We start from the raw sequence: 27,709 nt of genomic DNA on the forward strand, positions 1-27,709 counted from the left end.
GAATCTACGATGGTGCGCGGGATATCGTTGTTACATATTTCAACACGGCCACAGCGCGCACACCAAACGCATACACACGGAAATGCGGCAATAATCGATCGTTATTACCTCACTTTTGTATTCGTCCAACTTCGTCCTGATTTATAGGGCACCTATATAATAATAACCCCCAATTCTTACATTATTTCGGGTATTCTCGGGCGCAACCGCACGAGATTTACAGCGTACGGCTCGGCGGTAGTTTGAATAATTATGCGTTTCGACTTACACACGAGGTAACATCGCGAACCGACGAAAACGCGCGCCTTGGGAGTACGGCGTTTCAGTTTCGCGCGGCTGTTCGACGAGGGTGAGGGAAGTTTCGCTGGCTAGCTAGCCACCCTAGGCTAGGTAGCTGGCCCTCCGTTACATGCTCGTCATGTTTAATCCGTGCTCTTTTACCCTCTTTCCATACATCCTCACGAGATTACGCGGGCGTGCACGCATCCGTACGTACAGGTAACGCGGGTCCACGTACCCGCACGCGTAACACGCACGTGTAACACGCTCGTGTACACACGGGCGGGACGGGGGGAGGGGGAGGGGAAGGAACTATGAAACGGGCGCGTAACACCTGCCGCACGATCGCAGTAACACGTAGCGTCGTAACGACACGTCGCTCCCGCGAACGCTCCGGGCGTACCATTGAAATCGTTCACCCGGTACATACACCCTGATCAGCTCTCCCATGCACGACCGCGTCTTTGCATCCCGCCGTACATTCCCGGGGCTTTCCGCGAGAGTGGGATTTTACGGGTGAAATAAATTCCGCTCTCTCCGCGCGAAGAAAAGCCCCGTGCGCGAGCCCCCGCGCGCTACGAACTTCGACTGAATTTCCAGGCGAGCGCGAGAGGATCCTGCGAGGGATTCGGGATGACGCAGGATTGGTATCATGAGAATACGCATTTACCGTTATTTGTTCGATGTATCGTGAATGCCCCCTTCGCCTTTCGCCGTCACTGTCGAGCGAACGTCGTCGTTGGTTGAAACGCCGGATCAACTTGCGGAGTCGATACACTGTTAGCCGTTGCGTACGATATGGCTCTGTGGATACGCGATGTGGCTCTTTATTTAATTACAGCGAGCAGAGTGAAGTGCTCTCGAAAATTCCGCGGAACACGAGAGAGAGAGAGAGAGAGAGAGAGAGAGAGAGAGAAACGTTGCAATAAATATCAGCCTCCGTACTTATACTTTGCTTTCAGCGTCAAAACGTGATTTTGCGATTTTTCCGTCGAGGCGACAACATCTGGCAGGCAACATTCAGAAAAAAAAATGAGTATGAGCGAGTATGTCCGGCAACGAAGATAAATCCGTTATATTCGCACTATGTCGGGAAGGAAAATCACCCTTCGAAACTGTCCACGTAATCTTTTTACGAACGTCAGCTGTGCTGTCGAAGGAGACATGTTATATTAATCCGGAAATAATTCCTCATTTCTTGAATACATACTGACACCGATCCGAATGCAGACTTGACGACGAGAAATCGATGTCGGTGCGAGATAAAATCAGAATCGAAAATCGAAATCGTGTCGTTCGAATGAAGGACAGGAATATCCGAGTCGTTAAACCCGCAATGTCATTGTATGTTAATAATCGCACTTATAGCGCAGAAAACACTTGATCAAAAGTCGATATCGATCGATTCGTCGGGCTCGCTGACACTATTCAATCCGTTGCATACTGCAACGCGCCGCGCCGCGCCAGGTATCTCGTGGAAGGAGTCAATAAAAGCGTGTTAAAAATTTCGCGACGCGCCAGAGCGAAGTCGAAAAATACCAGCTGCCATTTCCGGCGAGCGGAAAGACGTCGGGCCGGTGTGCGTCCGGAGTCGGGTTAACCTAATGAATTTAGCAAGCGGTAAAAGCACCGACTACTCGATCGAAGCAGAAGACGGGGTTCATCAAAATGCTATTGGCCCGGCACGGATCACCAGCCGTTGCGACACAAACTACCATCTCAACTTCCGGAACGGCATACATATGGCGCACGTAGCGGATCGTCGATTCATTACGGTATACGGGTGGACAGGGGAGAAGGCCACCAAGAGACTGATCGTTCGTCAGCCTCTGCAGCATGCGCGTTAAACGCATCGCTGCAGAGCCGCCGGAAGGTAGCTCGCTGACCCGCGCATTCGATCTCTTCCTGATAGCGTATCGTGCTCTACTTTTTATCCATGTGTTCGATTTACATTAGCGTTTCATCTCGTGACACGATCGAGGTCGATTACCAAGGAGCCCAAAAAGCCAACCAACTTTTAAGATCTGTTTCTCGAAACTGGTTCTCAAATTCATCAATTATTCGCGACTTGTTTTTGCTCGAAGCAACTTTACAAATTGTTCGAAGAACATTTCCATCACGATTTGCTTATGTACGTCTCGGTGCAGCGCATAGGACCGTCCAATTGCTAATCGAATAATGGAGACTACTTTTGTTGTTGAGAAAACGCTCTCGGTGTCGCTCGGATATATTCGTTCGTCGATAATTCACGTATTTCTTTTCTCGAATAAACTCGAACGGTTTTACACAATTTATGTGCGTTGGTATTTTCTGTCGCGCACTGTATCGAAGCGCGACCTAATTTCATCGGGATTATGTTCAATTTCTTAATGATTGCGGATGGATGGCAAAGATGGAGCGGCGGGACGATTTCGGGTGGACGAAGTTGCCAATGCGAAATCCTAGGAGAATTTTAGCGATTATCCTCCCGGTATTTACGAGATTATCCGCGTAACCTAATTTCTCGTTCCTCTTTCTCACTCGGCTTTCTCCTAATGGTCGACAGCTTTTAAGAAAATTCTCATTAAAACTTCGGTCCATTAGAAGGATTAGTCAATTTTAAGGATATAAATCATAATGTCACCGGCTTACTTCCGAGAAATCAATAATCTATAAATTGGATACGTTTATTATAAGCTATTATTATACGCTCCCTGAGTGTAACTTGAGGTAATTTATTTGTTCATTATTCAATAATTAAATTTTACTGTAGATATGCGGTAAATGTCATGTTAAAAATGTATGCATACATTTAATTACGTATATTAAGCCATTGTTTAACACACAGTCATTTTCTATAAAGTACAGAGTATTTTATTTTCATATGAAATATACGACACTCGAGACATAAAAGAAAATGCTTTGCACAAAACAGTTGAAGCAATTTTAACAGGTTGCTGCGAGGTGTTAGATAAGCGAGAATACGAAAAGGTGGAATGCACTATCTTTGTTCGTTCTAATCTCTGCGTAGATTATACTCGGTCGGACATGTTCGTAAATTAAACACCACTTCCTCGTTAAACGATTATTTTTATGGCGACGTGGCATGCACGCAAAGTTTAAATCTCGTTAGTAAATTACCCAAACTTGACATCAACATTTATGAGTTAGTGGTCCAAGAGCGATTCAACGGATAATTAGTTAGTGCATATATTGTCAATATAGCGTCAATTTAGCGAAGCCGGAGCGCAATTTGCGGACGGGCTCACGTCTACCTTATTCAAATCAGCGTCGCCGGAACCGTCGAGCAAGTCGAGATCGTAATCACCAGAGCCGAGCTCTTCGTCCGCTGCAAACTATAAAAAAATGTGTCCTATTAGCGTAAACGAGAATACCAGCGGGAATCGCGCAGATCCTCGTTAGGCCAACGAATAGAGAATATTTTCGGCTGAAATGAGATCAAACGTATTATTTTCGACATAACGAGCATAATGTGGCTAATCTCATCATATTGCAAGAGAATTCGGATTATAATCATCAACGTTGAAATAATAAAATATAATATATGTCAGACACGTAGAGGTGTATCAAGCGGCTTTAATTAATCGCATTTGAAACGATTTGACACGCCTCCTTCTCAAATATTCACGTTTATTCGGCACACGTATCAAAGTCGGCGAAGAGAGAATAAATAATCGTCGCAGATTAGAGCAACGCTTCACAGGACAGGAAATTTTGTTATTGAAATTATATTATGCGCGTTAATTGTGTATGCATGTGTGTGTGTGTGTGTGCGTACAGCTTTATTATTTCGTTCATTTAACGTTCAAATTAGGATCATGCGGAATGATGAGGCGTACTGGCGATTCATAACGTTTACAACGAAATATCGAGCGTATTAATATGAATATCATGGATATTTCAGTTATAATTTACGCGTACATTGATTCAATAATTTGCTGTTGTTGCAAACAATACGCGAGCACACGTATAACGTGTAAAAAAGAAACACTCGCACGTACGTGCATAAAGCATAAAATAATACGACGAGTAACGATCTACAAATGGGAAGGCTCTCATCTCATTTGGATCAAAGTGAATTCATACGATCTTTCATCTCGACTCCGCATATCTCATATGTCTGATATCAGATTATATTCTGAATTTAGAGAATCTCAAAATTTCATGTACAGCGCGCACGATCCTGTGTGTTACCGACGAGTGTGCGCACACATACACAAATATACGAAGTTAACAAACTTGTTACTCAAAAAACCTTCTAAAGAGATTACACATGACGTTGATTCACTTGTCATATACGCAATTAAATTGTTTTCATAAAATATCACGCTTAATTGGGTTTATTTGTATGTACATTTATAAATACTCTGAGATTTCCGATACATCTTGGCGGATGTAAGAGAGAGAATTTATTGGGTTTGTGAGATTCGGAGGAAAGGTCGACTTTTGTCAGGAGAATCGCGTGTCGGACAGGTATCACATGCTGATAATCTCAGATTTCTTTTTTCCATACCTCCCCTGTGCCAGTGCTCATTGATCTGCGCTTAACATCGGCATTTTCCTGAAATTTCTCGGAACTGGTATCGAATAAACGTATCTTCAAGAGCGGGACACTCGAAGGAAAGAGCACTCGACCTCGATCACAGACGAGCCCGAAATATTCGATGATATAGGGGGATAAAATATCGTTGTATTTGCAGCGAGTATTTCACGGTATCGAGTGGGGGTTAAGACTCGAGTACGAGAGAGAACCAGTTGTACAATATGCCGATTCGTCTCTCGAGAGGGAGAGAGAGGGAGACAAAGCTCCTTATTGTTTCCGGTAACAAAATTTGACGTTAGGAAGAAGCGAGAACACCTAATTGTTTTTGGCAAAATCCGAAATTAATTTTTCCTCAGCGAGAATACCGGGCGGCTTTTAGGACATCTTTCAATTTTTACCCTCAATGTCTTGGTAATTACATTTCTAATTAAGATTGATTTCCATTGAAAGCTTGATTTTATTAAAAAGAAGAGGCAAGTTTAAATTTGGTTAAAAGCACTTTAACCAGATTATACATAAAGTATCAGTTTTTTTGAAACATTTGAATTCACCAAAATTCACTCTTCATCTCGTGAGGTACAATATACATTTACCGTCCAATTGCGAGAAACCTCGCAACCGTGTTATTCGATTGTTCGTATACTTTCGTCTGTTTGAGAGTTCATTCACCTGTGTAAGATTTTAAGCAGCTTATAGCGCATTTTCACATTGATGTTTTCCAAACTCGCACCCAAACGCACACATCGCGTGATACACGAAAAGATCTCGTTGAAAGGATCTTTTAATTTCACGTCCCTTGGCGTTGAGAACGGTATTGCGCAGCGGTGAATCGCGAAGAAGGGGAGTAGAGAATTGTAAAATCTCCTGAAGGTGGATGTTACGAGGCGGCTGAGGAAGGGGTTGGGCTCGGCGAAATATAAATTCCACGGCATGTGAAGCGGGAACATGAAATCCGCCCGTTACTCGCGCAATGCTAAATAGTAAAGCAAACTGAAAAATCGACCCACCTCCTCAGGCTCGCTTCACGCCGTACGTAAAGCAGAGCAGCTACTGATTTGAGAGATTCAGTATTGACGTCAAGTTTACACTGAATTCCGCATCGAGACTCAACTGTGCTGATAAAGGCGCGCTTTTTGTCTAAAAAGAGCAATGTATCGACACAGATCGATGCGAATGAATTTGTGCAACATTTAATTAGGAGAGCGCCAGTGCGCTCCGCCAAAATTCTACAAGCTCACCGATATAAATTGCACACGAAGCGAGTCATGCATACGCGCACGTAGAATTTCTTTCTTTCATACGAGAAAAAAATTAGTCACTTTACGGTCACACGTCCCCGCAATAACCCGAGTCGAAATTTCAGTTCTACTTTGAGCCTGCAAATTCCGTAGGACTAGAGGACTACTGAAAGATCTCTATATCTGGAGTCATATAGGATGTATACTGCTCTTTTAATGCTATAAACTACAACTTTGTGCTCCCTTAATGTTACAAATCGGTACTTATTGCAGTTTTTACCAACTTGAAATTTAAGGGAGGACATACTGAAAGCCTCTGAAACGACTCCAGATCCTATGCCGCGCCTCCAGAACGGCTGCATGACCGACGCTACAAGTGTAATTTTTAGAAGATATGAAAAATTATTTAATGTTCAATTACCTTTTATATATTCTACTTAAGATTTTTAATACAACATAAATTAAACTGTAGGAAGAATGTCAGAAAATTGAATTATCAATAAATATAACGTGTGTCTATTAATAAAAAAGAAGTAGAATTAAATAACCTGTAGCATATTTTGCAATATTTCTTTTATATCTTAATATTGATATTGATTCTTTTATATCTTAATATTGATTCTGTGTGTATATGTATGTATGTATGTACGTATATATGTATGTAAGTGTATATATATATATATATATATATATATATATAGCTATGCATATACATATACATATGTATATATATACAGGGTGTCCCATTTTATTTTTGACAATCAAATACCTCGAAAAATATGAAAGATATGGAAAAATATTTCAGACAAAGGTTGTATGGTTTCAAGGGGGACAAAATAAAAAACTATATCAGTTTGGTTATAGATGGCGCCACTTTTAAAATATCTACTGATAATTACTTTTCTTAAATAGAAATCTGAATTTTCTATTATGTCATCCTTTTCTACCAATTAATTTGAACAATTTTTGTCTACAACATATTTTTATTTGCCTAATATTTTTTGAGATATTTCAGGAAAACTTGGTAACTTTATCAATATTTATCTTACGATATCTCGCTGTTTGTCGGAAGAAAAAATGGTACTAGACATTTTTCCTCTACGTGGTCTCAAGAATATATTGTTACAATAGATTCCTGACTTTTGTTAATTTGATGATTTTGAAATTTCCAAAAGTCGATAAGTTAACAAAAGTTAAAGTTGACTATTGTAACAATATATTCTTGAGACTAAATAAAGTAAAAAGTCTAGTATTATTTCTTCTTTCGATGAACAATTATCGAGATAGTGTGTGTGAAGTTGATGGAAAATCATTTTGCGCAAAATCACAAATTATTGAGAGTTCTGTATTCCCTTTTAATAGTTCTAGAGTTCTTGATAAGTTAAACAAATAGTTCCGCTCATTAATACAAAAAAATGGTTCCTCCAGACAAACTGATTTGTCAAGTTCATGCTGCGTATCACTTTGTCCTACATGATTTTCGCGCATATATATTATCAGATTTCGCCAAATATATAGCTCTACAATAGTATTCTGTACAATAGTATTCTGTAAAAAGTTCTGCTCTATAAAAGCAAAAAAGAATGATAATAATTAAATAAAGACTAGCAATAATACAGTGATAAGCGTACCGACTTGAGACGCTATCGAAATCTCAGAGTTCTGACCTTTCCAAAAGAGTTTTCAGATAGTTATGAGCATAAGAAAACATTTTCTAAAGAGTTCTAAGCGCTAGCAACGTTGTACAATTTAAAAAAAAATTAATACTGCCCGAGCACGTCGTATTTTGAGAGAATAGGATGAGCTGTGTGTGAAGTTGGCGGAAAATCATTTTGCAGAAAATCACAAATTATTGAGAGTTCTGTATCTCTTTTTAATAGTTCTAGAGTTCTTGATAAGTTAAACAAATAGTTCCGTTCATTAACGCCGTTCATTAACAAAGTGGCTCCGGACAATCTGATTTGCCAAGTTCACGCTGCATATCATTTCGTCCTACATGATATCCGCGCACATACATTGTCAGATTTCGCCAAATATATAATTCTACAATAGTTCTGTAAAGTGTTCTGTTCAATATATACTGCTCTATATATATATATATATATATATATATAACTGCTCCGTCCACTCATTTTCATTCAACTTTATTCTTTTCGTCCCTATAAAATGAACATAACTTGTAGAGATTTCTACAAAATATGTTCATTTTATTGGGATATGAAGAATAAAGTTGAATAAACAGAGTAGTTACGAGCAGTTATAGAGCGGTATAAAGAAATATCTTTTGGGGCTTAACATTGGCTCCGATAGAATTATAAGGCTAAACAGAACCTAAAAGACGTCGTTACTAGCGCTACGGTAGAATTTGTAGCACAAGGAATATTAAAAGCGTACAGTTTAATACTTGATAGGCTTATAGCAAACTCTAAATTTCGGGAACTTTTACGATGCGCAAGATTCACGGCGGTTAACGTTAACGTAACGGCGGTTTCCGATTGTGCGGCAAATTACCGTCGCTCGCGTACGAGCATGTACAGACTGTTTCTAAATTCATGGCCGCGAGCTGAAAATAACGATAATTCCGACTCGCCGCCGCCGCGAGTCGCGAAAGGAAATAAAGCGTGCGGTAGGTAACTCGATTTACGCGAGCGCTTCTTGGACTTCGTTTGTTTTTTTCCCGTCTGCCTTCTCCCCCCCCCTTAGCCAGATTTTATACCTTTTTCGATGCGCTTGACTTTTATAGAAGAGCATTATCGGCATCCACGCGGTCCGCGTGCGTTTAACCGCGACTGGGCAAATTTACACGCAGCACCTGCGGACGCGTTATCCTCCTTCGCGAACATCGAAAGATGCATTTCATCGTGATTTTTCGACGATCGCCCGTCGTTCAATTCGATATTCGGAGTTCGCATCCGGAGTTCACTATTGAGGTTTAAGAAGATACGGAATCGCGTACGATATACCTAATCCATTCTTTAGAGTTGGACGAAGAAAGATTTACTCACCGATACGTGCGAGTCGCGGCGTCTCCTAACCTTAATTTTGCTTCACTTCGTCGATCCGAGTGTTGTCGGGAAATAGATAGTCGTGCATCGTAATTAACTTGAAAGCATTCGACATTCCCGTCCGTCGCGCGATTCGTCATGTCTCGTATATGTTTGCGATTTGCAGGAAAATTCGAGATAACGAGCGAAGCGCCGCGATACGAACACAAAAGCGTCTCTCTTCCTTTCAGCTGTGCTGCTGCTTTCCCGCAAGCTTTCTCTTTTCCTCTTCCTCTTTCGCCAAATCTCTGATATATTTCAGGCAGAGATGTACGAGGCTGCATCAAACGAATTCTATTTATTTCGCTTCGACGTACGATCTATTTCTCTTTAACGTACGACATAATGCGATGAAAAAGGAAAGAAACGAGGAAAGAGGGATGAAAAAAGATGAAAAAAGAGCTAATCTGCCGTTACCAACTGCGCTAATCAAATATGGAACTGCGAATCGAGTCGAAAATACGGTTTCGTAATAAAGGAAATTTTATCAGCGTAAATCGCGAGTCCAATAATCGGAAATAATTCGCAAAAATTTAATCAACGATAAATAACAAGCAATCACATCGTAACAAACTAATTAATTATCCCGGCGTATCAAATGCAATTAATACGACTGAGGGGAAGTATGGATCGCAATACGATACGAAATACTAACGAGATTATTAAGATTTAAATAATAAACACAGTGGAAGACGCGAGACGACCCGACGAGGACAGTAGCGGCGCTTTTTTCGCGCGTTCGGTTTATTTTGCTGACGAGCGTGACCGAGTGGGCGTGTTTTGGTTTGACTCACGCAGTCAGTTTGAGAGTAACGACAGTTACGTTTCTAGTAGTACAGTCGAAATCGCCCTAGCTACTAGCATCATGATCGTCCGATCGGATCTCGAAGTCGATCACCGTAAGTTTATAAATTATCATACGTTATTGAGACATACGACGTACTCGTGGCCGAGACGCGTGTTGAGTTTCGATATTCCGGCAACGACTGTCGTATTGTCGACCTCGAGAAACGCAAAAAGCATTCGGCGCACCATTCGGCGACATTCCGCAAACGGTCGTTGTGCCTCGCGTCACTCATCCGCTCGAGTCGTATCGCGGAGATTATTCGCACTTTATCATTGTAATATTCATCACGAACTAAACGCGAGTGCATAATCGTCGGGAGTGTCGTACGAAACGACTCGCGACCGTCGTAGTGGAGTTATTCGGTGCGTGTCTCTGCACTCCAGCGGTATTTTCCGCAAGGCGCATTCGTGCCTGTACGTGCGTGTAAATGTGTGCGTGCGTACGTGAGTTTCGAGATTCGCTTGGAATGCATCATTAGCTATGGGCTAAACGTGAACGTATAGCCGCCGGGAGTGCCGTACGAAATAACGCGCGATCGTCGCAGTGAAGTTGCTTGACGTGCGTTCTTCTACTTCGGCTGTATTTTCTGTGAAACGCGATCGCGTGCGTATGTGTGTTACAGGAGTGTGTGCGTGCCTGAGTTCCGAGAATCAACGCGAGGATTACGGCGTAAGATAAAGGAGAGCAGTCGAAATACGCGGGACAAGGTGGATGCCGTAACGATACATCGGCCAGTGAGTTTGAATATTTTTTATGATATTATTGCACGAGAGAGAGAGAGAGAGAGAGAGAGAGAGAGAGAGAGAGAGAGAGAGAGAGACGGAATACGGAATAAAATACGAAACGAAGTATAGATTTGCAATCGATTTTTCATTAGACTTTTAATCAAGATTGATTGGTTGAAATTGTTACATCGATGATATCCCAATAAAATTACTGAACAATAAAATACGGAAAATAGTCGCGAGAGAGACTTTATTGCCAGGCCAAATTAAGTTTATTTTTATAATTTATTAATTTTCGTGAGATTATATCTGTATGAAGTATATATTATACGTAAATTTGTACAGGAATTTTTCATAAAATCGTCTAACATTTTCCGATATTTTGCAATAAGATATTTTTCTGAGATGTATGATACCAATTCGCGATTATTTCTGCAAAATTTGTCAAAACTCACTCCCTTTCGTTGAAAAATTTCGTAGAAAAATAGCTTGATTACAATTACCAGATTATAATATTGGTTTCCAATATATATTATTTACGCACATAACAGAGTGTGTTATAGCGATACGTAAATCGTAAAAAATATAGAAAATTCTATTTTTAATTATTTGTTATAAATAACCGAAAATTAATACGAAATATACAAGCTATATACTTCTTCCAGACTTATTCTGTGCAATGTCCAGTCAGACGAGCTTTACAATGACGTATTTCCGATATTTCAGTCAGATCGTAATATGAATAATTCATAGAAAATTCCAAGTTGATTGGGAATATCGTCGGGCTAACGTCGAGTACTCAGATTTGTATTTGATTCCGCTTGACTTTAACCCGTAAGGTAGGCTGATATTTTCCCCTCTTCGCTTGCTGTACAAACTTGAGAGATTTATTCATCAACGTTGGTTGATTTATTGATAACTATTATTTTCGCGAATTAACGTTATATCGCTCGTTCTGACCAGGCGCGAACGTGCGCACTTGAGCGAAACAAATGAAGTTAATCCGGTTTACGCGAAAGTGTAGATAATGAAAAAATTTCGCCGGAGAAGTGGCTTGGGTTTCTCGTGTAAAATTTAAACCGCGAAATTTTTGAATTAGCCACGGATTTTGCATTAAATCCAAGTAACGTGTACCCTCGAGAGTCATAGAACGGTCATTCTACGTTTTTTCTTTCCTTCTCTCAGCGTAGACTTTCTTCATTCTCGCTTTCTCTCCCTTTTGTCTTCGAGAATGTATTTAACGTCCCATGAAATTAAAATGTCGTCGCCACCGTCAGAAGAATAAGAAACCGCCTCACTTCTCCACATTGTGACGTTTACATTATCGCAAACTTTTGCCCGCCCTTTTATAATCGTTATCAATATGCAATTATCCTCTCTCTCTCTCTCTCTCTTGCTACAAATTCCATATAATTATATTGATTTATATTGCTTCGAGCCAAGATTATTCCACATGTCATATAACAGCAATATATTTCAATCATATTAGTTTACATTTTTTTTTATTCCAACTATTATTTTCTTACAACATATGCCGGCTGTTTTCTGGAGAGAAAAGAACATTTTGATTAAATTAAAACAATGGATCTCGGTAATGTTTTCTCTTATCATATTTTCTATTATCATATTTTTACTTCGTTCTATTCTCTACATTAATCATTTACGTGAAATACTAATTACATCTGCTTTTTCCATGAGAATATCCTTGTATTGTTCTATTCATTCTATTATTAATTTGCTAATTATACGAAATAAATCTCTCGCCAAGTCAATTTTAGTCATTCTCCAACCAATTTTACCGTTCGCTCGTTTGGAAATTCCATTAAAATAGCTCGAGTTAACCGATCATAATTAGAAACCTCGCCGTTCGCTTCACTCGGTCCTATAAATCCGTTGCCTAAATAAACTCTCCCTTTATCATGCTGAAAATACCACCCTCGATGATTAGAATTCACGACGATCCGACACACCTCTCTCGGTGTGGTAACGCCGTGATTTCGCCGTCTTGCGCTCGTCTCTTTGCCCTCCTCGCTCATTTGTTTCGCCGCTTGCAGAATCAGCCAATCTTCACGCCTTCGCCGTGAGATACCCGATCGGGGAGATTGTAACGATCCGCCGCGATGTCATGCTGCGCCTGCTCTTTTCTTTTTTTTTAACCATCTCCGCGAATTAGCCGGCGCGTGAAGGCCCAGTACCCCAGTCAAATTTCGATTATTATTATTTGCGCAAATTTCGGGCGAATTCGTCGGCGCGTCGAACGCCTCGGGCGCCGCCGCGCCAATCCGACGCGACCTCTCTCTCTTTCTCTCTCTCTCTCTCTCCTCTCTTCCTTCGTAACGTTAACATCTCAATCTCTTCATTTCTTTGCCGCGATATGAGAACGGGTGTCTCGTTACTAGTCGTTTTCAATACGCTTCGGCACAAGGCAGCTATAAGCCGGTGTCTTCTTTCAATGCTCTTCTTCATAATCCGGGTAAAGAAATTTTATTATGGCTTACCTTTGGTGGTAAAAAGACGCTAACAAGAGTTAACGAATGTATTCTGCAAAATATGCGGCAGGTGAGTGAAAGTATCGTGTTCCGATCAAACTATATACACATCATCAGTGTTTTCAGATTTACGAAGTAAGAGAAGTATAATCGACCTTACAGTTCCGATTATCCGCGTTTTTCTTCCTACAACACAACCGATGAAAAAGTATCCTCTTTACTTTATAAAATTGACCAAGATACTCTTTATCGATTATAGCGTAAAAAATGATTCGTCATCTTCGTTTGAAAGGATTTCGCGCTTCTTTTGAGCTTCTCTCCGCGCGAGCGAATTAGGAGCAGGTTATTTCGGTGACGCGCGAACACTCGGAAAAGTCGCGGTGCTGCCGGAAGAAATTTGATTTATATCGGTCCTGTTGTGCGCTTCGCCTTTCGTTTAGAATACCGTCGCGTCGAAGAGTGTACGTCGCGATTGTGCTTGTACTCCTGTTCGTGCGGAGTCTCGTCGAAAACCTCCTGAAATTTTAAAGAGACCGCGGTCATTCCTTCTCACCACGCGCTACCATTTTTCCTTCGTTTTCCGCTTAATACTTAGGTAAAAGTACCAGCGTTGTAAGTTCACGGCTGGTCGGGCGGGATGAACGGGGAAAACTCATAACTCGTGAGAGTCGAGGAGGAGCGATATTAACCGCAAGATTTGTGTCGCGATAAAAGACGCGCCGTAGCAAGGATCAAGATAAATTGCGCTTATCATCGGAGAAATTGGTCTCCGTATCGACAAGCAATTCCTTTTCCGCGCCGGTTTAATATCTTTTACTGTGTTTTTATAATCCTCATGTTTCTGGAGAGAACGACTTTACCGCTCGATACGGGACACCTCGGTGAAGAAACGGTAATAATAACATAGCTTATCGCGGTGCTGAATGTAAAAAGGTACGGAAAGACAAGGAATCATTCCAGAGGAGTTTGTCCGACGTGAAAGTTCGGGGTGTTTTCATCTCGAGGGAGAATCAGTACGAAATTCCTCGAAAATCCATCCCTCTGAAATATGACATCGTGGCATCGAGCTGTTCGGTACAATTGTTTTAATAATCCCGATTAGCGCCGCGGTATAACGATACCGTAAATACCGTAAATACGCAGCTCCGCGCGCAACGTGATCTCTTATATATCTCGAGGAAAATTTCCCCTCGTCTCTCACTTTTCCTCTCTCTCTGTCTCGGCAGACGGCAGACGGATAATGGACGTCGAAGGTAGCGGCACGCGTTCGAACGGAATTGTTCGTTCGCTCGAGATTTCAATAACGCTCGCGCAACTTTGTTTTACTTCGCGGCGATAGTCAGACGCTGCCTGTTATCCGACATCGGTAGTCCATTTCCATTTCCAAGAAGGAAAGGATCCGCTCCGCCGTATTTTCAGTGGATGGATGCCGCGCGAAAATAGCGGGACGTCCTTTACATCCCCGTGCTCGTTCGCTTGTTCTCTTTCTCTTCCGTTCTCTCTCTCTCTCTCTCTCTCTCTCTCTCTCTCTCTCTCTCTCTCTCTCTCTCTCTCTATCTCTATCTCTCCTTTCCTCAAGAGCACTCCGATTATCGATCACGCAAGATTGAAAATCCCGCTGACACCGGGCGTGGGACCGACGCGAAGCGTTTTTACGATTCTTCGGCAGACATTTACGCTTTATTGATTTACGCGTGCTCCGACGGTGTTTATGTCTCGGCAATTTCGGCGGCGGCAGCGGCGGCGCTGTGCCATATTACGGTAGTGATTTCAAGTTACGGTCGACTGGCGCGCGATAGGTATTTCTTGGGCGTGGAAATTAAGTGATAAAATCGTAAATGTTATCGCAACGCTAAGCTCCGCCGAACGCGCTGGTCGCTCGGGGAAGAATCGGCTCTGTGTGTGTGTGTGTGTGTGTGTGTGTGTGTGTGTGTGTGTGTGTGTGTGTGTGTGTGTGTGTGTGTGTGTGTGTGTGAAACTGGTGTCGCATTTTGTGTAAACTCACAAACTATTGAGAGTTCTAGTTTTCTTTTTAATACTTCTAGAGTTTCTGACAAGTTAAACAAATGGTTCCATCCATAAAAGCAGAAAAATAGGTTCGAACAAACTCAGACGTCAGGTTCACCCTACGTCTAAATTCTACACGTTCGATTCATTCTTCATTCCTAATTTGTTAATAATAAAAGCAATTAGTTTATGTTGAGACCAAAGTACCGCTTAAAACACAACAGTTATTTTAATTAATATTTTGGATAATTATGAAAATTTTCCTGTATTATCTTTTTACTGTATCTTAAAATATTTTTAACCCGCTGATATTTCGATTGCAATTTATTGGTAACATCGCTTTTGCATAACATTTTATTTAGCAATCTTTAACGATAAGAAAAATGGTAACGCATTGTTCGGATGCTCTAAAATATCAGTTTTCCAACGAGTCATCTCTGAAGTTTCTGCGATTTTCAGAACTGAAGATGCGACTATAATATGGAATTGCGCTGGAAATCCTCCTTATCGCTAACTTGATGTAGGTCAGGGTCTCTGATTCGCTTACACTACGTGGTAACCGAAACTAGGAAGCATAATAACGTTTGCCACTCGGACCATGCAGTCGTTCAATTCTTTTCCCAAACACTCTAATTTATAACGCGGCATAAAGTCATGCTGATGCAGAATGACAAGAAAATTAATTTTTTCGTCTCTTTATTTAAAAATTCAGTACTTGCAATAAATATTTCGACACTTGTACCTGAGGACCCGTAATTTCATTACTGGTTGATTTTAATATTCCGTAACATTATTTATATTTCTATAACGCGTAATATCAGGTCTACGCGATTTGCGAGAGGCTTGGTTATTTTGGGTCTGGACTGAAACCTTAGCAATCATATTTCGTTAATTAATATTTGATGACCCGTCATTTTTGCACCTGTCACTTTTCAATCTTTCGTGGTCCCTATCTTTATAACGAGTAATCGCAGCGCGATGTGGTTTACACAGATCATCATTATTTCGAACTTAGATTAATGTCTTAATGCAAATCTTGTAACTTATACCCATCATTTTCGCATCAATCGGTCTTGACGTTTCGGCGTCAATTTCAATCATAATCGGTAATCGTACGTCGTCACGGTTTGCAAGGATCTTAGTTATTTTGGGTCTAGATTAGAACCTTATCACTCATATTTCGTTGGTTAATATTTGATGATCCGTCATTTCCGCACCTGTCACTTCTCGATCTATCGTAGCATCTGTCTCTATAATGGATAGTCATAGAGTGATGTACGGTTTGTACGGACTTTCGGATTTTATTTCAGTTCTAGATTGAAACCTTAATAACCTTGTTACCTTAATAACCAAATTACGTACGTAATTTGTTCACTTGGTGACCCATCAATTTCGCATCTGTCACTTGATAAACCGAGACATAGCATGAACTGAGACTACGAAGTCTCAATCTAGGCCATTTTTTCTTCTTTCTCTAGAGGATGGAACTATTTTTTTTAACATACGTATTAGGAACTCTAGAACTATTAAAAAAGATTTCCAATAGTTTGTAATTTTCCATGAAGTGAAACGTTAGAGCTTCACATATATGTTGGCTTCCCATTCTCTGCGTGATCTCTTCACGCAAAACGGGACGCAGCCGAGACTTTACGAAGCAAGTTTCGCAATATAGCCGTCCGCAAGCATTTGGTTACGCGTACTCTTTCCTTCGCAACTATATCGGGCGACTTTTAAAGAGGACAGCGACGGCAACGATCTCGACGACGTCGTGTTGTTGGTCCTGTTGAAAATTTTGAACGGTTGGCGCTCGGTCGCGAACGGTTACAGCGCCATTATCGGGAATTTCTATTTATCTTTAATAAGCGCAGCGCGCAACTGCTGAAAATAAATAAAAAATGAATAGCTTAAGTGGCGATAAATTCCGGTCTTCGCTTGACGTAAATCGATCAGTTGAGTTTCGTTGAATTAAATCGCGACGGGAACGACTCTTAATTACCATAATGAAATGGCAGTTTCCGGCTAGCGACCGAACGCGATTAATGAATGATTTATTTTGGATTTTATCATTAGGGTCTCGACGTTCATTGTATCACGTCGATTAATGCCACCTTCGGAAGCATTTTTCAAATAAATAATGGAGAACGACGCACGCGAGGAAAACGGCCCGATTGTCGTGCCAATAGGACTATTATTAGTAATGGAAGGATAATAAATGTTGCGCGGTGTCGGAAATTTTCTGCGTAGTCTTCAGGATTATACAGACAATATTTCAAATGTAGCATACAATGCAATCGCTCATGTTGTAGCAGTTATGCAAGATTGATTGTTCTTATAACAGTAGTTTCGCGATCGCTTCTATCCATTATGGACGTCAGATTCTAGAAGGGCGGCCTTATTTAACCGGCATTTATTCAGAACACAGTAGCGCTTTTGCGGATCGATTAGTCGTTAACGATTCAGTGTATCGAGTGTATCCTTTACACACTTTAGCGATCCTGAATAGCTCTCGGAAACGATATATCGATCTGATTAGATTAATTTATTTATTTCTTAAATAAATAAAACAATTCATAGCCACGAAATGACCGATGTGGTCATTGCTGGCAAGCAACTTGATCAAAAACAAAAAAATTCGCAATACGATTCGATTGTACTTCGTACCTGTTTGTACCACTTTTTTTGTACGAAAATAACCTTCCGATATATTTTGAAAATCCTGTACTTCCAGTTCCTCTACAGGTACAAACGATTCTCTCTCGAATGACGTTGGCCGTTTTGCGATATCTCAAAAATTGGCGAAAGACCTCTTGGATAATTTTCGAAAATTCTGTACTTCCGGTTCCTTTGAGGTACAAACGGGTACAAACGATTCTCTTTCGGATGGCGGATTGGCCGTTTTCGGATATCTTATACTTACTTGCTAGCTATTTTTCCTCCTCCCTCTATCTTTTTATTCTTTGAGGTACAAACGAAACAAAAAGTGGTACAGACAGATACAAACGAAGTGCAATCGAACCGTATTGAGAATTTTTTTTTTATTAATTTGTTTGTCAAGTTCATATCGGTGACGAAATGTAGGATAAAAGTGAAGAGAAAGCGATTAATTTGGCGAATAAGAACATGGTCTCTGTATCGTGTTTGTATATATGTGTATATGTGTGCCGCATTTGCCGACTAGTTCCACTGTTATATTAAGCAATCGGGTTACCTCCGGGTATTTCATTTGTTGTAAAAATACGCGACACTACGTTACGTCGATTTTCCAACCGTTTTCGAAATGTTTATCTTGTCGTACATCGAGCGCGCGTATTTTCGGTGGAATTTTTATCAACGAAGTTTTGTTCCAATCACTGCTATTTTCGTCGCGTCGTTTGTCGAATAGTTTCGTCTGACCGATCTGCTGTCGCCAAGGAAACGTTAGATATGATCGCTAATGTTGCATTTTAATGGGTTTGTTGTGCGTAAAAATATTTATGAGCCACGTTATTTCATATGCAAGCGCGAGACGAAAGTGTCGCATGATTCATAAACGATGTTATTCCCCCATTCGAATGTCGATAAGCGAGCTTTGCCTGATCGTATCGTATCGTACGGTGTGTATATGTTGTTCGCGATTGGATAATTACCGTAGCTTCAACGTCGAAATCATCTTCTACGTGCCGTTTGATACCTTAACGATCACGTGTCAGGATTCTGCTATATATCGCCGTAACCTCTTTACCTAATCGGGCAGCCAGACTAAGCAAACTTTAGGGCGGATCGCATGATTAACGGCACAGTTTCAAAGGGTATACGGCATCCCATTGCTTAGATGCAGAAACCTATCAGAAACGGCAATTATCATCCGACATCCTTCTCCCCGACGAATGTTCGATGTTAACGACTTTGTTTCGGGTCTATTATACCCGATAGATTTTTCTTTCTTTTTTCTTAATATGCGCACGCTGCACATACGCGTAAAGAATAATGGTATATGATATAGATTTGACGTGAAAATTTCTACAAAATACAAGTTGCCCGTCTTTTTAATTGTTATATTTATTCGTCCGATTCAGTAAGCTTTTAATTTCTGTACCTTCCATTAATCTATTTTATTTTTGAGACATTCGGAAGTTACGTGTGCGCGAATTTATATTCGAAATTATATTTTATGGAGAGAACGTTAAATCGTCTGTGTGCAGCGCGATTGATTAATTTAGCGGTTATTCGGTGCGGAGAAAATGTGTTATAAATTCACCACTACAGTTATCTCACGAAAAATCCACATTGTCGAAAAACTGTATAACAACCAAATTAATTTATATCGCACGACCGAATTGCTCGCTGCCTGACTTCGGGATTTTCTACCTTTATCCTTCGAGAATGACGCGCGACGGGACAGACAAGATCATCGTTCATCAATGAATTTCGGTATATCGCCTGACGGATGCGAGATAAACACGGCAATTACGACGTGCAATTTTTATTGTGACAATTTGCCGCGATAGGATGTATCGACAGATATTCCCAATCTCCCGTCGTCGTCGCGATTCTTCGGTGGAAATAGGTCGACGTGGTACGCGACGCAATGCTAACCAATTGGAATTTCGTGCCGTGGACACACGTAGACGCATTTCGAGCCGCAGCAATTGGCGATCCACCTTGCGAAATTCAAGTTCGTTGCACAGCATTCGGGCCGCGTGTGCGAAGTTTCGTCTTTGATGTGGTTGATTGCTATTTTCGACGCATCTATGAACAGCGCAATGAGTACCCTTTAATGCAACAAGTTCGAATCGAGGTTGATAAGTACATATGCGTTTATACAGTTGATATGAATCAGTCATTGATGAATCGTGAAGGATTTGTGAAGCGCGCACGCGAAACAATAAAAATCCGCGTGACCGGTCGTGTCCGAGCGAGAAGATGTAGATATCTTGTTTGACGAGAACAAATATAACGGTATTTGATGACACACTTGAGTGACACCACGTTTACCGTGCGAATTACTGAATGAGATAGAATGCAGAAAAGCCAACAAGTAAGAAGTAATGCCCCTTGTAATGTCATTGTCCTGATATTCCGTTTTTGTAAAGAAAGAAAAAATATTTTCAAGTTATAAGTAAATTATGAAAAAAGACAGACACGTGCCATTAAATTTGAATAATTGCGAGATACTTTTGATAACTGCAAATGTCAATGGGAAAATGGAGTGTACTCTGCATCTGTTGCATAAAATTACATCTCTCATTTAACTGTGTAGAATAACATTTTCTGTCAGTCGTCCCTCTCATCCGGGTTAATGCCAAAGGTGCAGTATATAGGAAATGGATAAAAAATTTTCACCAATATAGAAACGGAGAGAAAACGCGGAGAGGACGTGAGATGTAATGTCCACAGAAAGGGAGTTATTTCAAGGCTCGTGCACGAAATTGTGGCACAAGAACACTTCCTTTGTGCGCGCATTGTGAAATTGATCAATGCGATTTGTACGTTGATATCCAGGCATGATCGACTAAACCGTCTCCGCTTTCAAAGAGAGCGAGAGAGAGAGAGAGAGAGAGAGAGAGAGAGGGAGAGAAAAGAAATTTAAGAATGCGCGAAACCGTCCGCAGTTTTGTAGTGAAAGTCCGAACGGCTGTAGCAAATATGTTCTAGCCTGCAACAAAAACTCGCCCATGCCGCGTGTAATCCGAGGAATAAGTGAAAAATACTTCGATTAAAAAAAAAATTCACGTGGAAAAACTTTGATTAGTCGGAGCGGTCGCTTTTCGTTCGCTTTTATTTGTTCTCGTCATCCTGTCATTGCGATGGCGGAGACAAGTGCACGATAAAATTTCACCGCGTGAGAAAAAACCAGATGCGCGAAAAAAAATCCTATCACGGGTCGTTGTAAATCGGATTTCGGATACAAACGCGTGTCATCTTCTTCCACTTAAATAGAGAAAAACTGTTCAAGTGCGTGGCTTCAACGACCGAGTTGTTGTTTCACAAATAAACGTTAGATAAAAGTTGAAATAAAATTAAACTGAGGAAAGTAGGAGGTGCAGACGAAAGCTTACGATAATCTGCCCGGGATAATAATTGTGTGACGTACGATAGATTTTGCGCTGTTATTTTGTTACGAGCATCTCGATATCCTGTCATTATAATGAGAATGAAGCAGTCTCCTAAAAAATGCCTGATACTTCTTTATACTTCTTTATACTTCTTTTATATATAGATTTCGTCTTCATCTATGAAGTACGTTGGATAATAAAAATATAAGAATCGCGTATTATTCGCGTATTACTTTACTTGGTATTAGATATCTCCCGCGGCGGTATCACGGTATATTGTGGTATTGAGTAACGAAAACATGACGGAAACCTTAGCTTTTTTAATGTGTTTAATGTGTATGGAATTCTTACTTGTTTGTAGACGATAATTATGTGTTACGTAACAAGACTGAAACGATACCGTACCTACTTCGTTACGCGTGTCTCGATAACTCATCATTACGATGAAAATGGAGGACGCGAGGGTATCTTTTACGTTGCCGTGTAAAACGGTATTATCGCGTTATCGTATAACACGAGTGGCAAGAGATTGGAAAATGACGGTAACGAGGGAATAGGAAGAGTATTTATGGTACATATACCGCGCTTCGAATCCTTGAGGGGAGCGCGTATAAATTGGTCACGGTTAAGGTTGGCTTATTTATAACAAAACCATTGGCTTAAAAGTGGCCGAGCGCGAATTTATCGCTATATAACGGAGGGAATGAGATGTCGGTGTTGCGATAAAAAGTGACGCGATGGATCTTCCTTATCTTATTCTTGTTACGCGCGTTTTATCGGAATTTTTCACGATACAGAAACATCCCCACGTCTGTTTGCTCGAGTTGAGAATTACACGTGAGCGTGCGACGAGGACGAATGTGAAGCGCGAAACTCGAGACGCGAGACAGATAAATCGGAGAACGAGCAATATCGACGAGTAAACGGACATCTGCAAATTATCGCGGAATAAGGACACGCGGGTTTTTCATTCATTTAGCGAAGATAAATTACAAACAGCACATCCGTGCTCCGTCCGTGTTAACGAGTAAATGGATTAGACGGGACAATGGACAAATGTAAAGTCGAATAAAAATGGAGGATGCCGACGACGGTCAGATGGAAAGTGTTTCATGAGAGACTTATTGCCACGTGTCGGTTGGGCCAATAGATATGCGAGTGTATCGATCGCCATGCTATCGTATAATCGACGATTGAATGAATTAACGTGGATCATTTATATACATATCTCTTTTCTCAAGCGCGCTCTCTCCTCCCTCTCTCCCTCTCTCTCTCTCTCTCTCTCTCTCTCTCTCTCTCTCTTTTCTTTTCGTTTCTTTTTTACCGTCTCCTTCCTCCTCATCCGTTTACCTCCTCCCTTTCTCTTCTTCGTCGATCGTTTATCGTCTCTTTTGCTCGCTCTTTTTGATACTCTGGCCGGCTCGCGCGCGGACACGGCACGCAGCCAGCGTGGAGCATTAAATTCAATCGGAATCTATTTTTTCCGCTGCCACGCCGGCGCGGACAAATTGTGCTGCTCACACATGCCGGTCGGCATATTTAATCTGTTATTTAGGAGCCGCGAGCCCGATTCGCGCGGCCAGACTAGGGCGTTGTTGATGAAAAAGTGATGACATTTGTACAGTTTCACGAGCGCGTTCATTTGTCAGTCGTCATCTACTCATTCATGATTGGTTAAAACATGAAACAGTCACGGGCACATGGACGCGTGTACATGACGCGGCTCTCGCGGGAATAAAAGTGAAGCGAGTGCTCTTAACAAGGTCTAAGAGCGAGAAACATTTGTTTTCCAGCGAGGCAAAAGTACGTCTTATGTTACGCGTAGAGATAATCTTTCGCTTCGTAGCTGGAAATGTTTCGACGTGCAGAATTTCCTTCTTTTTCTCTTCCCGCTGCACGTTCTCCCTGTAGCTTCGAGCAAGCGCTCGCTCACGACTTGCCCGCCTCGTCGACTTTTAATTATCAACAATGCGATCGCGGAAACTACAAAAAATTCGTGATAACGGAGCGTCTTCAATGTTGCGCAGCGTGTAACACGAATATCGTCTGCCTCGCGCGCGACGGGAGAAGAACGCGTGAGTCTTACAAAACGACGCTTTGAAATCCTAGACATCGTAATCTAAGCAACACGGCCGGTGACAACTCTGAAATTTAATGAAATCCTTGAAATTCGATCGATTAATTTGTGCCGGCCGCGCTAAATGTGCGCGCGGAAACGTCGTATAACGCGATACGCCCGCGTAATATCCGCTCGAATAAACCTTATGTTGTTGTCGCGTTAAATTAATTTTCATTGAAATGCGGGAAACGCGCGGTGGGTGTCCGCTTTCTAAACTGAGCGACGATTGCGCGACGAATAAAGCGACATGATCGAGCGATCGGATTAAAACCGACGTAAATCCGAGACCACGGATATTCGGATTACAATCATTACCACCGAGAAAATCCGGGGGAATTTGTTATGAGGGAGGAATTTCTTATTAGACATAATAATGTAATCAAAGTATCGTGCTTTTACGCAGCGCGCGGTATCGAAATCTTGGCACAATTTCTAACATTGTGCAGCGGAGTCGTAGAAATTTCTCTCTTAGAAAAATGCGGGATAACGCTGGTAGTTTTAATATAATTTGTAGGAACAGCTGTTTACATATATGCCGCCGAAGAAATGATTGCTTGTACAAACTTAGAGAATTGCATCGAGAATTCAGAAATGTTAATCGAGTCTCCGAGCGAACACTTTTGTTTTTTAAGGCACAAGCGGTCAAATGTAGATGACTTCTTGCAAATTACGTAGCCACAGTAGTCACAACAGCGTGAATAATGATATCATAATTTTTTTATTTAGTTTCAATGGAATTTTATACTTTACTTAAACAACAATTTATTACTTGAGCGCTCGATAAGGAAAATTGAGAAAGATGCTGAAAATAGCATTCAAAAAAATTTTTGCTAAAAAAATTTTAAATTGTAATTGCAAAATCCACATATGACTGTATAATCTCTCATTTTTTCCGTATTATTTATGAATATTTCTAAGCCTGTTATTGTGCCAAACGGATAATTAAAGATTACCATTCCGGACAGTTTCACGCGTATTGTCTGCAAATAAAATTAAAGTATTGTTTACAAATCACATTCTCGCGTAATGTTATAGTAATTTATCGTAACTTATCGTAACGAGCTGTGATGTGATCTTGTAATACTGCTAATGGCCACGGCGTGATATCTAGATCGTAAAATGGGTGTAAAAAACTGTGACGCTAATTAGCCGGCCAGCTTTCGCGTGATCGATTAAATAGCTCCATCCGATAATAGTTATCAAGGAAATTGTGGAAGATACCGCGAATAATTAATCTATAGAGGGGCGTCGCGCTGAACGCTGAACGGATAATAAATGTGCGTTTGATAAAGATCAGTCGTGATTTTTTAATTTCTTGCGAAATTTTCTTCCATATAATTTTCTATCCGTTCGAGCGAATGAGACAAAATTAAATTGGCTCGAATGAAATATCAAGTGAAAAGTTTGCCACGTACAAAAATTAACGATCATACGTTTACTGTCTTAAAGTTCTTCGTGAATCGTCTCGCTTGGCGAACTAAAACGCGCGATTGAATATTTAAAATATTCTACGAGCGCCTTCGTGTTCCTCCGGCGATTCTCAACGTTACGATCGAATCGATCAAAGCATCATGCTGCATAGAAGGACGTCTCGAGCTCTCGTCCGAGACAATTAACGAGGCTGATGGGCGTCTGAAAATTCTGACGACCCGCCTCAACGTCGTACGTGTAGATCGATCCCGACATTATTCCTCGAGAATGGTCGTTGGCCGTGCCGCTTCATAAATCGCTCGATTTATCGTTGCTGACTCACCGCGATCCGTTCGCGGCGCACTGCTGCCCGCAAGGGGTATCCACCGACCCCACCGGCACAGGTGAGCTATGGAGAAGCCAGACCTCGAAAATTGTCGAGGATATCCTGCACGATAATCACGGACATTACGTCCATAATCGAGCGACAAAGTAGCGTCGCTCGTCCTTCCTGATATCGAATATTGTTGATCATTTTTATCTGTTGACGGATCTCTGCCGCCGCGGCGAGGATTATTGATAAATTTGCATTCCATTGCGGCTGCAATGTATGCAATATTACTTTATACTCTATTTCGAGAAAATCGACGCTTTCTCCTAGTTCGTCTCTACATTTTTCGTTTACGAACTCTCTTGAATCAGGGAGAAACGCAAACTTTATCTTTAATACAAATATCCAATGCATCGATCTTAAAATTTGCAGATGGGAAAGTTATGAGTTGTTACGAATTAATCGAGAATTTCAGAGTGGCAAACAGAGATGGAAATTTTTTCCCGTTTATAATTTCAAATTCACTTTACTCTTTAACAAAGTCTTGATTTATTTTATTATATAATTTTCTGAATACATTAAAAATGTTACGAATCTGCGGAAGAAGATAATATCCAATCAAATTTTTACGTTACTCTAAATGAAAGGAAATACGATGAATCTGGAACGTGTTATATTTTGTTTTCGAATGAAAATAGGTTATCAAGTAATATTGCATAGATGTGGTGAAAACATTCAAATTTGCTTCAGATTGTAAATATGTATCGTAATTAAATTATAATATATATTTATAGAGACACGCGTGCTTATTATACACGGGGGGAAAAAAGAGACATATAATTAATAAATACGGATAAATACGTCCACGTCGTATTATCTCCTTTAACATGTTGTTAAACATGCTTGTTAGGAACTAAAAATATAACTTTAACCTAGATCTTGCTCGTAAATCGGAACAAAATGTGTACATCCGTCGTCACGAAGACATCTCCAAGTCAATCTCTGAATATTTCTCATTAAAAGTTACACGTATATAGTAAAAAAGGAAAAGTATACTTACATTGAAATCAGTACTGCATTTTACAAGATCCGGAGGATGGCCGGAGTATAGCTTCAAAGATTGCAGCAGACCCTTTAAATAAATAGCCAGGAAATAGTAGACTATCGTACGGCATATAGGGTTCATTGTCTTGTTTCACGAGTCTCGTTTCTGCTTTTCCTTTTCTTCCTCTTGCAAGGAATACTGTTCCCATTAAAGCTCTTTTATTGCGAAATATTGAACTTTAAAACATAGCATAAATATAATGAAGAAACGGATTATACGCGGATATCGTGTGTAATCGAGTATTAAGAGGGCTCTTTCTCTTTTTCTGCAAGAATACTTTATCGACGTCATTCATCGTATCAGAGCAGCTAATAATAATATAATAGTAAATAGCATAAATATCTCAAAAGTTAGGATTGATACGTTCCGCGCGACCTGCAAACACGCTGCGCGACCCGTGTGTCGCCTCGCTTTTCCTGAATGAAGAATGGCTTGATTCGATCAAACGTTACGACACAAGTGAATACACATGCATAGCAGTCCGGTGAAAAAATACAGACTGACTTTTAAACACATGCGCGACGAAATAACGCGTTTACAGGCGGTGTCCACTAAATCTTCGTCTGTGCGCCGCTAAGATTATAGCAATTTATGTTTCTCATATTTTTCAATACACAATACTGGAGAAAATCGGTGATTTATCTCCGCGCGCAGGCAACGATTCCAGTCTTCTATTTTGGAAAAAGGAACCGGCATACTGGGACGGTGCATCGATCATTCTGAAAGTGTTCACGGGATCGATCGATCTTTCTAAATGGCCCGCAGTAACGCGCTTTACGGTGCATTTTACGGTTTTCGGTCGGTGCAAAAGCTGTTTCTTTTTTCTCCCACCGGCCGTGTTAGTCTGCTGCAGTCGTAATGCTTTTTTCGTTCTCGAAACAACTGCCGCGGATTTGTACAGTTGAAAAGTCGCTCGGAGTTGTACCGCGCCGCGGCAGCGCTCGTCCATACTTTTCCACTTTATTATCGATAAAACGTTTCGTGAGAATAAAAGAGAAACGACAAATGCGCCGGTACAACGAGTCATTATTATGTCAGCGTTTTAACTAACGGGTGTGAATATCTTTTTTAAAATTCGGAGAAATGCATGAGAGTGTAAAATAATTTCTTTTTGCCGTAATTTGCATGTGCAGAAGCCCGCTAAAATACGCTCCGAATTTTCTGACGCTGCTAAGCGTTCTTTTATCGGGCGGATAAATGGAAAATTCATGATTTTTAGCCGTAACGCACATCATCATTTCGGTCTACTGTAATTTTGCAAGTTACCGCGCGAGAGAGGTGAAAATCTCTTTAACTCGACCACTCGACACTTCATTAACAAATATTCTTTTTATATTTCTCAATTAAATTTTTATTATTTAATCATTTAACAATTATTTAATCATTTGTTAGATTATTAAACATTACGTCCTGCCACTAGCGGGATGTAAAATTTATCGGTTGCGAAATCGATGTTTCATGCATTCAGGATTAATTCTTTTCACAATATAACACACTTGCACGACGAGTCGCGAAGTAATACGAAAACGTCGAGCAT

At 40.7% G+C, this 27,709-nt stretch overlaps 1 protein-coding gene across 7 annotated transcripts in view; it reads right to left on the reverse strand.

The window, feature by feature from the left end:
* Mp (collagen XV/XVIII-type protein multiplexin) overlaps nucleotides 1-27,709 on the reverse strand; it is a 274,008-nt gene that overhangs the window by 19,637 nt on the left and 226,662 nt on the right. For 5 of the 7 annotated variants that reach the window (XM_025304526.1, XM_025304525.1, XM_019842899.2 and 2 more), the window contains 2 exons: nucleotides 26,128-26,199; nucleotides 3,534-3,614 (listed from right to left, as the gene is read on the reverse strand). The exons of 1 other annotated variant lie outside the window; for it this stretch is intronic. In XM_025304526.1, coding sequence (XP_025160311.1) covers nucleotides 3,534-3,614; nucleotides 26,128-26,199 — 153 coding nt within the window. The remainder of the gene's footprint in view (nucleotides 1-3,533; nucleotides 3,615-26,127; nucleotides 26,200-27,709) is intronic. One more of the 7 variants, XM_025304527.1, reaches the window with a different exon arrangement.

The sequence above is a fragment of the Harpegnathos saltator genome, unplaced genomic scaffold, assembly GCF_003227715.2.
Source record: "Harpegnathos saltator strain DR-91 unplaced genomic scaffold, Hsal_v8.6 scaffold620, whole genome shotgun sequence".
In the NCBI taxonomy this organism is placed as follows: Eukaryota; Metazoa; Arthropoda; class Insecta; order Hymenoptera; family Formicidae; genus Harpegnathos; species Harpegnathos saltator.